Genomic DNA, 14,212 nt, shown 5'->3' on the forward strand with positions numbered 1-14,212 from the left:
TTGCAGTTGAAGAATAGGCATCAGAAGGAAGTTCTCACACGCTTCCCGTCTCTCGTCTCCCCCCCCCACACGCCCCTCCGCCCCCATCTGTTATAAGGGCACGGGGGGCGGGGGGGGGGCTATGAGCTCTAAGTACGACAGTCTCTGGTTATGGCGGTTCATTTCATTTTTTCCTTCGGGAACTATCCCCCTCCCCCTCACTCCGGTCTTTGTGGTTGCAGGATACTGACACCTCCCACACTCGAAACTGACCAGTCATCGATTCCAGACCCAGCTGATGGCTCAGGATGGGCATATTTGGTCCAGGAACTCACTCCGAGGTTCTTGCTGAATCAGTTTGGGGGGCGGGGGGGATGTCTTTCAAAGTAAGAATAACTTAATTTGGATGATTTATAAGCCAGTGACAAGTATACCAATAGACGTGGATGAAACCTTCTTCCAGGAAAGGTGACGCTGAGAAAAGATAGAAAAAGATCTGAGCCACAGGAGGAAAAACTACGTGTCAAGTTAACTCCCTCCAAGAAACGAATAAATCCCCCTACTCAGCATTTCCTCGGGTCATTTTTCCTTCTGTTCTATCACATGTCGCAAAACTCCCAGACTCTCCTGGATGCATCTTTCTCAGGAATCACTGCTAAGTTTATCCAAAGAATTGGTAAATGCAAGCAACACATTCACTGCAAAACACAGTCACTGCAAAAAAGGGGGAGACTCCTACAAGTTCCCGCGCGGTGTTCTTATTATACCAGTTATTCTGGAGCTATCATCCCCACACATACAAAACTTAACCTTTTGTATTGATTAACCACCATATTTACAATCTAGCTTTAGACACAAAAGCCAACAAATAGAGCAAAAGGGATCATTGTTGTTGCCTTTAAAATTAAAAGATTGCTACCACCTTAAAAATGGGCCCCATCTTCCTTTAAAACTATCACTATGTCAAGCATTAAACTGAGGCTAAGGTGTCAAACAAGATTAATGATAAAATCATTCTAAAATCTCAGTCTTGCAAAAGTATATAAAGATTACCTTCCTTCATCCACTCCCAACCCCATCACACTGGTGAGTTTTAGTCTCCTTGTAACACGGTCCTGACAGAGCTCCTCTAACCTCTTGTGGGGTCAACCTCCACTACCACCAAAAACAAAAACCACAACAAGGTAGTTCACAACCTAATCGATTCTGCAATGAAACTGAATTAGAAAGTGGTTCCTTGTATTGAGTAAAAAAAATAAAATAAATAATCACCTTAAGGGACTTGGCTGACTAAGTATAAAATTATAAACCCATGATCTTACCCATTTGGGTAAGACCAAATAGAGAAACAAATCAAAAGTATATAGAATGTCAATTGACAATAAATCCTGGGCACTGGAATACAAACCTGAGGATACCAGACTGTGGAATGGTGGGGGGTAAGGGATGATGAGATGAACTGGCAGTAAAATTAGGGCACTTTGCTGGTAATTAGGTGAGATAATGGTACATTGTGAAAACCATAGTTTTAGTCAACAAACTGTGGGGGAAGCTGTGCAAGGGGAGAAAGGGGGAGGTCAGATCAGAGGTGACATAAGGACAGTGGTGGTAAGTAATGGGAACTTTTGTGGTGGGGGTATGCAGTAAATGTACATCAATAAATACATTGTCAGCAAATACATCATTATTATAAATTTAAACACTACTATAATCATTAAACTATACTACATTTTTAAAAATAAACAATTGTGACTCACTTAAATTGTCTCTTTTAAGATTTTTCAGAGTCCTTATTGTTTATGACATTTTCTGGAAACAAACCCAAAACTAAACCAAAAGACAAATTCCAAGAAATGTAACCTTCATATCCCTTCCAACATAGAACAGATCCTAGACATGTGTTCATGCGATTTAATGTTCTTATAAAATTTTCAACTGTAAAATATTTTCATCTCAAGAGTATGTCTCCATTCTACTTTCCCTTCTGTCCTAATTCACCTTGTATTTGGAAGCATGGGAATGGTTATGGGCATTTGATTGATCTGGCTAAGAGAAAGTTGAGTCCTATCAAGGGGAATAAGTTGACATGATTTATGGACATAACAGCTCATAATAATAATCCCAGCTTTTTGAAGTCCTAGAATCAAAAGGGCTATTTGGTGTTGTGAAACCAAGGTACAAAGCCAGAGACCATCTCAATAAATGAATGTGTACTTTTGGATGAACATATTAGTACATAGGAAATAGAGTGTTTGAAATGTGTAAATAGAATGTGGAAAATCTTCCTAATCTTGTTCTTTATATACATGTATATATATTATTTATATATATTTATATATATACATTTAAAATTATTTTAAATATATATTTATATATAAATATATAAATATATTTGTATATAAATATTTAAATATATAAATAAATATTTATATATTTGTATAAATATTTTATATATTTACATACATGTTTATATATTTGTGTATTATATTTATATATTATATACTTATATACAAATATATGTATTTATATATACATATATATATAAATATTGAGTGCAGAGTCAGGAGTAAACCACAGCAGGTGTGGCACAAAACCAAAAACAATAAAAAGAAATCTCTTAACCCAGAAGAACTTTTAAAAGTATTGTTATTTATTAGTATTCTAGTATTATTATATGGGCTGGAGGACTGGAGCGATAGCATAGTGGGTAGGACATTTGCCTTGAACGCTAGCCCACCTGGGTTCAATTCCTCTGCCCCTCTCAGAGAGCCCGGAAAGCTACCGAGAGTATCTCACCCACACAGCAGAGCCTGGCAAGCTACCCATGGCGTATTTGATATGCCAAGAGCAATAACAACAAGTCTAACAGTGGAGACGTTACTGGTTCTCACTCGAGCAAATCGATGAGCAACGAGATGACAGTGATACAGTGATATGTGTGTGTGTGTGTGTGTGCGTGTGTATACTTAATTGGGGGGACCAGGAGATAGTACAGAAGTTAGGGTGTGTTGGGGTCTCAGCAGCCAGCCTGAGACTCTGGCCAAATCCCCTGCCACTAGAAATAGGAGCAGGCTCTATTCACAGGGGCCCAGGGCCCTGTGCCAGCACTCCACCCAGAAAGGTACTCTGGTTGAGGAGACAACGGGATGAGGGACCTGACAGTCATCACTTGCCTGGGCTAACACACCCGGCCATGAGAGCGGGAAATAGAAATCATTAGCTAACATCTGAAATGAGCTTGACGAATGTGACAACCAGGTGTGCACAATATCTAGGTTGCCCTGAAGTTTGTGTATAAATATCCTGTGTGAGAGCTAATAAAATGAGAGCCGCTTGACCTCCAGGTCTCCCCCCTCTGTGTGGTTCTTTCTCAGTGTCGGTGGGGAGTCCGAGGTGCGCAGAGGGGCTGGACAGAGGCTTCTCCCTTTCCCACTCCCTCTCCTATAGGGAGTAAGTCCGGCCGCTTGGGGGATCATACTCCAGTTTGCTGGGGTTGATTGGTCAGGACCCTGATAAGGGTGCATGCCTGGTCTGAGTGCATCTGTGATGGAGTCCTATTACTACTTGGTCCTCTAGGCATAGCCAGGTGCAGCCCTAGAGGCACTGAGCACCGCTGGGTGTGGTCCTGGAAATCCCAGCATCACCTAGGTTTCTACTCTGGCACTGCAGAGACTGAACAGCATCGCTAGATGTTTTTGCTAGATATTTTCCAAATTTGATAACATGTGACTTTGGGGCCAACGCCAGGAGTGATTCCTGAGAGCCACCCAAAAAGCAAAAAATAAATTTCAAAATGGAGTTGTGACTTTTCCAATAGTAAATTGTGGACTGAAAAAAAAAAACCCTCTCCTATTAATAAGAAAAATTTTAATAAACTATTATAGAAGAATAGTCTCTTGCCCGCACGCCTGGCTGTCTTCCCCAAGGCCCCTGGGAGGGGATGGGCTCCAACTTCCCTCCCCATCCCAAGCAGAACTTCTGAACCTAGCTGCAGCCATGCTGGAGGGTCCTCTCTACATGTTCGGACAGGCCTCATGCATGAAGGTACCAGCAGAGGAACCCAGATGTGTGTAATCCCATCAACGGTCAACATCCAGAGACTTAAAAGCAAGCTCTCAGAAGATATCTTTAGCCTACCTCTCCCTCTAGGAGAAACTGGAAATCTTCTGAGAGTTTCCTGCCCCCATGGGACAGCCTTGCAAGCTTCCCATGGTGTATTCATATACAAAATCCAGTAACAAGCTGGATCTCATTCCCCTGACCCTGAAGAGCCCCCAGTTCAACATCCTAAGGAGGGCCAAGTCGAAATAGACTTCTAAGATCTCAGGGAAAGGATGAAATGAGATGTTACTGAGCCCGCCCGAGAAATCGGTGATAAATGGGATATTGTGATATTGTGATTGTGATATTCTAGAAGAAAGACTGAACTATCTAAGATCATAAAACTAAATGTGAGGGACTAGAGTAATAGTACTGCAGGTAGGGTGTTTGCCTTGCACACAGCAGACCCGAGTTTAATTCCCGAGAATCCCATCTGGTCCCGCAAGCACCACCAGGAGTAATTCCTGAGTGCAGAGACAGGAGTAACCCCTGAACAATGCTGGGTGTGACCCAAAAAGAAAAAAACCACCTTAATGTGAAAATAAATTATTTTCATATAAAGAAGAAATCAATGAGAATGACAGGTATAAAAGAAAATAATTCAAAAATGTATAGGATATTAAGCTTTTTTTAAAGTCTGGTATTTTTCTAGATCTATATTGCTACTTGTCAATTTAAAAAAATTGTAATCAACTGTGACTTTAAAATTTAAATGAATATGATTATTGTAACTTGTAGATTCTTTTTATTCATTACTTCCTCTATCCTCCTTCTCCTTCTTCTCCCCCTCCTTATCAAGGAAATGTGCTCATGTCTTACATCTTGGTACTCTTCAAGGACATCCTAGGACTGAGACTTTTTGCCATAGTGTTTACCACCATTCAATGGCCTTTAACCATCTTCCTGGTTTCTCTTCTCTATTTTGCATAGGACTACCAGTTCCTCTCACTCCTTGTCATCAATCTTACATATGAGAATCTGGTGTCCAACACAAAGGATCACCATAGTTCAAAGAGGCATTTGGTATTTGTCTAAGGTGTTAGAGAATTCCTTGTGTTAGGCTAAAGTAAATATGGTCGTTTTTTCAGTCCTTTTTATAAAACAGTATCAGTGCCCATTACCCCTCCAGCAGAAAGGCATTTCTAGATTGTGTTCTAGTGAGTAGCTCTATTAAATATTTTGAAGGTTCCAACTCCATACAACTGAGTAGGGAAATGGTAGAGTCTCTGATTCACACAATGTTCAGACTCCTTGAAACACACCTAGCCCTGCTGAACTAGCTTCCAACTAGAGAAATGACGAAGCATAAATAATGCTTCTAGGTATCCATTTCCGTCTTCTTTCAAAGACAAAATGTGAGGTATGGTAAATGATATCTATTTGAATGATAAAATGTATTCTTGTTTTTTTGTTCTTTTGAGTTTTTGTTTTGAGGTCACGTCTGGAACTGCTCATGGGACTGTGTAATACAGGCAATCAAGCAAGAGGCCTGTATATGCAAAGCATGTGCTCCAGTACTTTAGACTGTCTCTCTAGACCCAAAATATATTCTTAAATAACCAATTTTCTGTATTTTTAAAATAATGTTTACCAAATCAAATTGGCTGATTATTTTAAGTAGGGAATATGATTTATTTGTACTGTTATGATTCACAATACCATTAGACTTATGTAGTATAAAGTTGTTTAGTCCTCCACTAAATGGCCTCAAATTGTTATGGGTTTTATTGTTATTACTTTAAGAGTAAGTACAAAAGTCTATTTTTCCTATCATCTTTTTTTCTGGTGATATTTCTTATCCCGTTTCATATTCTTGCCTTTAATTGGTCTGGAATTGATGGAATATGTAAGTATCCTTAATAGAACTTTGTCTAAAATGATATAAGAAGGGGAAAGATTGGTGAGTTCTAGGGAAGCTTCAGTGCATATGCATTTGTAGGTATCTATTTATTTTATATTATATTTTGGTTTTCAAGTCACATCTGGCTGTTTTCAGTTCCTACTCTGACTCTGTGCTTGGGGATCTCTCCTGGAAGTACTCGGAGGACCATAAGAGCTGCTGGGAATTGAACCGAGTTGGCAATGTAAAGGCAAGTAACTTACTCACTCTTCTAGCTCTCCAACTCCATTATCTTTATAGTTTAGATAACATATTTGCAATAGTATTAATGCTCATGATCTTGATGTATATGGTAATCATACCTCACCACCACCAGAGTGCCCAAGACCCTCCTAATATTACTTTCAGTAATGTCCTACATTAGTTCTTTATCATACCTGTCACTATTCTCCACCCCAACCCATTATTTGTTAATCTCAGTTTCATAATCCAAAACTTACAAGAGTTTGCAATTGTCCCATACAATGTCTATTCCATTGTTTTATTTTACTATATACCACAAATTAGTGGTATCTGGTATTTGTCCTAGACAAGAATAAACAAATGGTGGGGTGGGGGTGGTGAGAGGGATACTGGGATCATTGGTGGAGGTGAATGGGCACTGGTGGAGGGATGGGTAAACGATCACTGTATGAGTGAAATGCAAACACAAAAGCTCATAAGTCTGTAACTGTACATCGCAGTGATTCTCTAATAAAAAAAATTTTAAAGAAAGATTAAACAGAAATAAAAAAGAAAAGTAGTGGAGAATAAGCTATAGGAAGGAACTTCTGGGAAGAATAAATAGAATTTTCAATAAGTAAAAAAAAAAAAGAATAAACTAATGGGACTACATCAAGTTAAAAATCCTGTGCATGGCAAAAGAAATAATGGTTAAAATGAAAAAATACCCACAAAATGGGAGAAAAGATTTGCACTCAATAATCAAATAATGAGTTAATTAATAAAATACATATGAAGCAGTCACAAAACTCAACAAAAATAATAATAACAACATGAAAAAAATGGAGAGGAGATGGACAGACACTTTCCTAGAGAGGACATACCTAGGGTCATTAGACATATGACAAAGGGTTCATTATCACTTGATATTAAAGATCCAAATCAAAAATACAATTAAGGGCCTGAGTGATAGTACGACGGGTAGGGTGTTTGCACACAGCCAACCCAGGTTTGAGCCCCAGCATCCCATATGGTCCCCTGAGCATTACATGTCTGGCCAATCTGATTTTTTTTTTTTTTTGCCTTTTGGGTCACACCTGGCGATGCACAGGGGTTACTCCTGGCTTTGCACTCAGGAATTACCCCTGGCCATGCTCAGGGGACCATATGGGATGCTGGGATTCGAACCCAGGTCGGCCGCGTGCAAGGCAAACGCCCTACCCGCTGTGCTATCTCTCCAGTCCCCCAATCTGATTTTTGACGCCTTGGCAAACAAGAGAGCATCCCTAATTCTCGATCGTTGACAGAGGTCAGAACTCCGGATTACTTCTCTCACTTGAGTGAAACATGATATTCCAGTTATCATTTATCAGTTATTATAACTCTGAGTTATAGAAGTGTGAATATCTTTATTTGTTTGTTTTTATTTCCCTTTCTCCCCTCTTTCTGTTGTGGTTACAATAAACAGGGATTGCACACACTTTGGTTATGAGACACACACAGATTTTTGTTGCCATGTTCACTAGGAATAGTATACTTGGTTTAGTGCTACTAGAATAGAGAAATCAAACAATAAACAAGACAAAATAGGGGTTTTTTTTAAGAGCTAACACTGGAGGCTGGAGCAATAGTACAGAGGGTAGGGCATTTACCTTGCACACGGCCAACCTGGGTTCAATTCCCAGCGTCCCATATGGTCCCCAGAACACCTCCAGAAATAATTCCTGAGTGCAGATCCAGGAATAACCCCTGTGCATTGCCGGGTGTGACCCAAAAAACAAAAACAAAAAATAAAGAGCTTACACTGTCCATATATTTTATATTATTCAGTCTCTTTTGCTTTTAGAGTAGCCATGTGACTACTCCTGACAAATAGAAAAGAAGGTGTAGAACCTTACTTTAATTCAAAACCATTCTCTCGTTTCTAACCACTGCATTTGAGACTTACAGATGAAAATTTAGCAGCCTGATTCAATTCCTATCAGTGCATACTAAAGCACACCCACTTGCTGATTTCTCCTTATCAATGACTAAGTAAGAAAAGCAACGCCCTATTCTCATCAGTGATTGGGAAAGAAACAGAAAAGCTATCTTCCAAGTATTAAAAAAGACATTGAACTCCAGCTTTCTGTCTAAAGACATTTTTCAACTAATGTAAGTTTAAAATTAATGATCAGAACTGATCAAATAGCACAGAGAGTAAGGCATGCAGCTGACCTGACTTTGATCTCTGGCACCATGTATGGTCCAGAGTCACACACACACAGACACACACCCCAAAACAACAAATGACCTAATTGTAGTCAGACCATTTTCTTGCTTGATCTAAAAAGCTCCCCTTTGCCCAGATCCTTGTAAAACACATCTTAAGACTGCTCCTTGGTTACAAACTTTTCAATTTTAGAGATTTTAAAGGCACATTCCAATGTAGAATGAATTGCTCACATCCCAACTTGGGGTATATAATTCTCTTCCTCTATGAGATTGCCTTGCGTTCTCTCTCTCTCTCTCACTCTCTCTCTCTCTCACTCTCTCTCGCTCTCTGTCTCTGTCTTCTGCTACTGAGTCAGCAATGTTAAAGTGACTAATTAGCAGGTGATAACAACTATTGCTTGATTGTGGCAAAACATCACAAGAAAGATAGGATCAGGGAAGAAGTGGCTGGTTTTTAAAAAAAATGAATGAAAGACGTTATGTAAAATTTAGAAGACTGTTTTTATATTCAAACCATAAAAAGAGAGTCAACATTCCAGTAAAACCCAGCTAGGGAAAAGAACAAATTTGAAAGTGAGGCAGATAGGCACAGGTGACTATTATTAAGTAGAAAGGGGTTTAAAGCTGAGTTCAGAAAGCATTTTGGATGTAGTTACTGGCACAACTAACTGCAAGCAGAAAGATCAGAAACCTACTTACATTAGAGGAAATTATATTATCTTAGAAACCATTAGCCCAAATTAAAAAGCACTCTGTCAGTTTAAGACTTAAAACAATTTCTATGTGGAGGAAAAAGACTTTAAATGCTGTATGTCAGGTCAGTGTTCTGTTATATAGCACAACGGGTAAGGCGTTTGAATTGCACATGGAGTTCAATTCCTCCACCCCTCTCAGAGAGCCTGGCAAGCTACCGAGAGTATCCTGCCTGCATGGCAGAGCCTGGCAAGCTAACCATGGCGTATTCGATATGCCAAAAACAGTTGACAGCAAGTCTCACAATGGAGACATTACTGGTGCCCGCTCAAGCAAATCAATGAACAACTGGACAACAGCACTACAGTGCTACATCAGGTTGGAGAGATAGTACAGGGTTAAAGAGCTAGAATTGCACACTGTCAAACCTGGGCCCATCCCTGACACTGCGTATGATCTCTGAAGCACCACTAGGAATTATTCCTTAGCACAGAGCCAAGAGGCCCCAAAACAAAACTGCAAAAATGCTAGTTTCCAAAGTGATCCAACTTATTGTTCTTCATTTCATATGTGCCCAAAGAGATAAAGAAAAATATTATAGAGTAGGAAGAAGAATTGAAAGACTTACAGGGGAAGAATGAGTAGGAAAGAAAGTTCTCTATGAAAGAAAAACCAGAATTTCATCATAAAACTTCCCAAACTGCTAGGACAGAGATAGTTACAGTATCTACCGATAAGATTTAAGAGTTTCTGTAAACAAGGGATTACTGCAGGAGAATGCCATTCCTTTTTTTTTTTTTCACAAATGGATCTATTGTGGGTCCTTTATCCTTGTAGACCATATGCTGCCATAAGGCACCACATCTGGACTTGATGGAGAGGAATGCATTTCGCCCAGAGGCCTTGGATTTAGAATAATAACAGCAACAAAATGACTTAATTATCTTCCTTAAGGGAAAATGAGTGAGTTTTAAATATAGGAATGTATTTATTTTTCTGTTGTTACCTAACATATTTCCATAAATGCACTGGGTTAGTGTGACACATTTATCTTACTTTCTATGGGTTGAAAATACAGGTATGGCTTAAATGGAAGCTCAGTCAAGTTCTTACAAGGCTGCAACCAAAGAGTCTATGAAGACACAGTCTCATTTAAAGGCTTGTCTGAGGAAAAATTCATGTAAGTTATTGATAGAATTAATTTCCTTGTCACTTGTCATTTGTCATCCCGTTGACCTTCGATTTGCTCAAGCAGGTGCCAGTTACCTCTCCATTCGTCCCTGTCCTGTGCTAGTGTAGCCCAATGGTATCTGCTCGCTCCAGGAACATGAAGAGCCTCAAACAGTTTGTTCAGGGTTTTGACAAAGAAGTCTGACCATCTTGTAGGTGGGCAGCCATGATGTCTTTTGATGTCCTGTGGAATCCAGTCGGTAACAGCTCTAGTCCAGCGGTTGTCTCTATATCGCATTACATGTCTAGCCCATCTGATTTTCGATGCCTTGGCAAATGAGACAGCATCCTTGGTTCTTGATCATCGATGGAGGTCAAAACTCCAGATTCTTTCTCCCACTTAAGTGAAATGTGATATTCCAAACATAGCTCTTTCAATTTCTCTTTGAGATACCCAAATATCGTTCTCCTATTTTCGTAGGGCCCAGTTCTCTGAGGCATATGTTAGTGCTGGAAGAACAGTGGAGTCAAAAAGATGTGCCCAGAACCAGAGATTCTTCATTCTCTTAACAAGTACTTCGATGCTTTTGAAGGCGTTCCACGCTGCTTTCTTCCTTCTGGGTAGTTCTGGTGCCAAGTCGTTCCTTCATGTTGAGTTCTCAACCCAGGTACACATAGCTGCTGCCTTCGGAGATGTTCATTTCTTTGAGAGCAAATGGAACCTCAGGGACCAATTCGTTTTTCATGAACATTGTCTTGGTGAGACTCAGCTGCAGTCCGACCTTTCCACACTGGTGGTCGAAGTCGGCCAGCATTTGTGCCGCTTGGCTAATATTTGGTGTTATTAGAACAATGTCATCAGTGAGCTGGAGGTGGTGTAGTTGCCGACCATCTATCTTCACTCCCATTCCTTCCCATTCCAGTCATCACATGACGTTCTCGAGGGTGGCACTGAAGAGTTTCCATGAAATGGTATCACCCTGCTGAATCCCTCTCCTTATGTCAATGATCACTTCCTTGTAGAATGGTGAGATCCTGGTGGTGAATCCATTGAGTTTGAACACCTTGTTTGGCTAGGGCTTCGATGACTGCTTCAGTTTCAACAGAACCAAAAGCCTTCTTTAAATCAATGAATGTTAAACAGAGTGGCATCTTGAACTCTTGTGAGACCTCAATGAGCTTGGTCACCGTGTGGATATGGTCTATCATGCTGACTCCTTTTTGGAACCCGGCTTGCTCGCGTGGTTGTTCTTTGTCTAATATTCTGCCTATTGTATTCAGGATGACTCGAGTGAACAACTTGTAGATGATAGACAACAGGCAGATTGGGAGATAGTTGATGTCGTGGATGTCTCCCTTCTTATACAACAGAACGGTCCTGCTGGTTTTCCATTGGGATGGAAACTTGCATTCAGATAGGTAGCGTGTGAAGAGTCAAGCCGGTGTATTGACGAGTACTGGCAGCAGATTCTTCAGGTATTCGGGTCTGACCTTGTCTGGACCGAGCGCTGTACACATCTTTACCGATGAAATAGCATGTCAGATTTCGAAGGGAGAACATTGGGAATGACATATCCATCCTGCGGAACTTGGTATGTGGGAAGGTGGATGTGGCTATCGAAGAGATCCGAGTAGAAGTCATGAATAATCCTCTCCATTGCCCTTCTGGAAGATGTGATAGATCCATCAGGACATTGGAAGGTAGTCATCTTGGTCTTCTAGTTGGCGAAGGACAGGTGAGTGTTGTGAATATTTTTCCCAGTTTCTGCCACATTGGCCAACACTGCTGCTTTTCTCTCTCTGAGGTCTTTCCTTATCACTTCTCTGCACAGCTTTGCGAGTTCGTGATTGTCTGAGACTTGTGCCAAAGCACATTGGCGAATGAGCTGAGAGTTTCCGAAGAAGACAGGCGTCTGTTTATAGTTTTCCCACTCGGCATTCCTCGAACAGTCATGGAGGTGCTGAACCAGTTGATCGTAATTCTCATTGCTGTTGTCAACGACCGCATCTTCACACATTGCCCAGTAATGCCAAAGAGTTCCCAGTTGGTGGTCATTCTGGGAGTTCTCTTCTTAAACTTAAACTCTGCAGTCCTTTGTCCCTGCTCTGTGGAGTAGAATTTTGCATGAAGGAGACAGTGGTCCAATCACGTTTGGAATTTTGGGACAACAGCGCCATCAGTCAGGCAAAACCATCAAAATATGATGTGGGCGATTTTGTTGTGGAACTGTCCACCGATATGAAGGCTGGTCAATGGTTGGACACTTGCCAAAGGGTGTGGTGGGGGGTGGGAGGGATTGCAGGGGAGAGGGTAAAGGGCAGTTACAATAGAAGGGACCAAGAGGACAATAGTTGAAACTATTGGACAGGAACTTTTGGATAGGAAATGAATATTGAAACCACCGCTATGCTCCAGGCTGCTTTCCAGACACTTGGGCTGAGCCTCACCCATGAGTGAAGTCCCACAGAACCAGGTAAATCAGAACTTTATGACCTTGGTGTCCAGGCTCAACGGGACCCGGGAACAGAGATTGTCTACCTGCTTCCCCCAATCTCTGGCACCCCAGGGATCACACCCAGACGACCCACCCTACTGGCGCCAGATAGATACCTCATCGGCCAACCTCCACTACCTCCACCACCCAGTCACCGTCACCCTCCAGGCCGTTTTTTAGACACATCATAAGACACTTAATACCCATTTTCCATAATTACTGCACCATATTTGATGGGGTTCAAATATGGTGTGAACCATGGGAACACCCATAAGGGTTATTAGAGGCCGCCCTAATAGCCTTTATCCATCTCAGAGAGCCTGGCAAGCTACTGAGAGTATCCTGCCCGCACGGCAGAGCCTGGCAAACTACATGTGGTGTATTAAATATTCCCAAAACAGTAACAACAATGGGCCTCATTCCCCTGACACTGAAAGAGCTCCCAATACAGCAGCGTTAAGAAGGATGAGCAAGGAGAGGCTGATAAAATCCCAGGGACGAACGAGGCTGCCAAAACGAAGAAGGACTAAAATGACTGTGGGGCTGGAGTGATAGCACAGCAAGTAGGGCGTTTGCCTTGCATGCGGTCGACCTGGGTTCGATTCCCAGCATCCCATGTGGTCCCCCAACACCACCAGGAATAATTCCTGAGTGCAGAGCCAGGAGTGACCCCTGTGCACTGCTGGGTGTGACCCAAAAAGGGAAAAAAAATGACTCTCTGTACTTTCAATGCACGTATGCTGGTATTGGAAGCATCCATCGAGGACCTGATGGTGCACGCACGGAATATCAAGTACAACATCATTGGTCTGACCGAGACAAGGAGGCATTGATCACATCACACCATTTTCAACACTGGAGAAGAACTGTTCCTCAGAACATGTGACAATAGAGGCTTCAGCGGTGTCAATGTCCTTGTCAACACAAACTTGGCCATGAGCATTGACTCATTCGAATGCCTAACAACCCAAATTGGACAATTACACTTTGAATAGATGTGGCTCACTGCCAGCAGTTTCTATCTTTGTCATCTACACACCAATATCCAACTACGATGAAGAAGAAATTGAGAAGTTCTACATAGAGCTGGAGAAGTTCAATAAAGAAGACCACACCTTTTACACCTTTTACAACATCATTGTCGGTGATTTTAATGCCCAGATAGGACCGAGAAGGTCACCCAAAGAGCTCCACATCGGCACCCATGGCCTAGAATGGAACGAACAGGGTGAGAGACTGTCTTGAGTTCATCTTGTCAACCAAGAGCATCCATGGTAACTCACAGTTCCAGAAGGCCGAATCTAAACGTTGGACATAGGAGTCTAAATTTCTTTATCATTCTAAAACTATCATGGCTTGTTGTTCTTCAAGGCCAGCAGGAGACTATTTCTATCAATGTTCTAAAAGACTCTTATAACAGGGAGTATCGTTCTATCATTTATGTCATATCCTGAGAGATAGAAGCAATTTACAGATTTTAGTCGACCACACTCAAGGA

General features: G+C 41.2%; 1 protein-coding gene across 1 annotated transcript in view; it reads left to right on the forward strand.

Moving 5' to 3' along the window:
* The window catches only part of CCDC150 (coiled-coil domain containing 150), a 142,932-nt gene that overhangs the window by 1,555 nt on the left and 127,165 nt on the right, over positions 1–14,212 (forward strand). Inside the window, exon 2 of the mRNA XM_055121257.1 lies at positions 10,128–10,229. Coding sequence (XP_054977232.1) covers positions 10,128–10,229 — 102 coding nt within the window. The remainder of the gene's footprint in view (positions 1–10,127; positions 10,230–14,212) is intronic.

The sequence above is a fragment of the Sorex araneus genome, chromosome X (assembly GCF_027595985.1).
Source record: "Sorex araneus isolate mSorAra2 chromosome X, mSorAra2.pri, whole genome shotgun sequence".
NCBI classification, from domain to species: domain Eukaryota; kingdom Metazoa; phylum Chordata; class Mammalia; order Eulipotyphla; family Soricidae; genus Sorex; species Sorex araneus.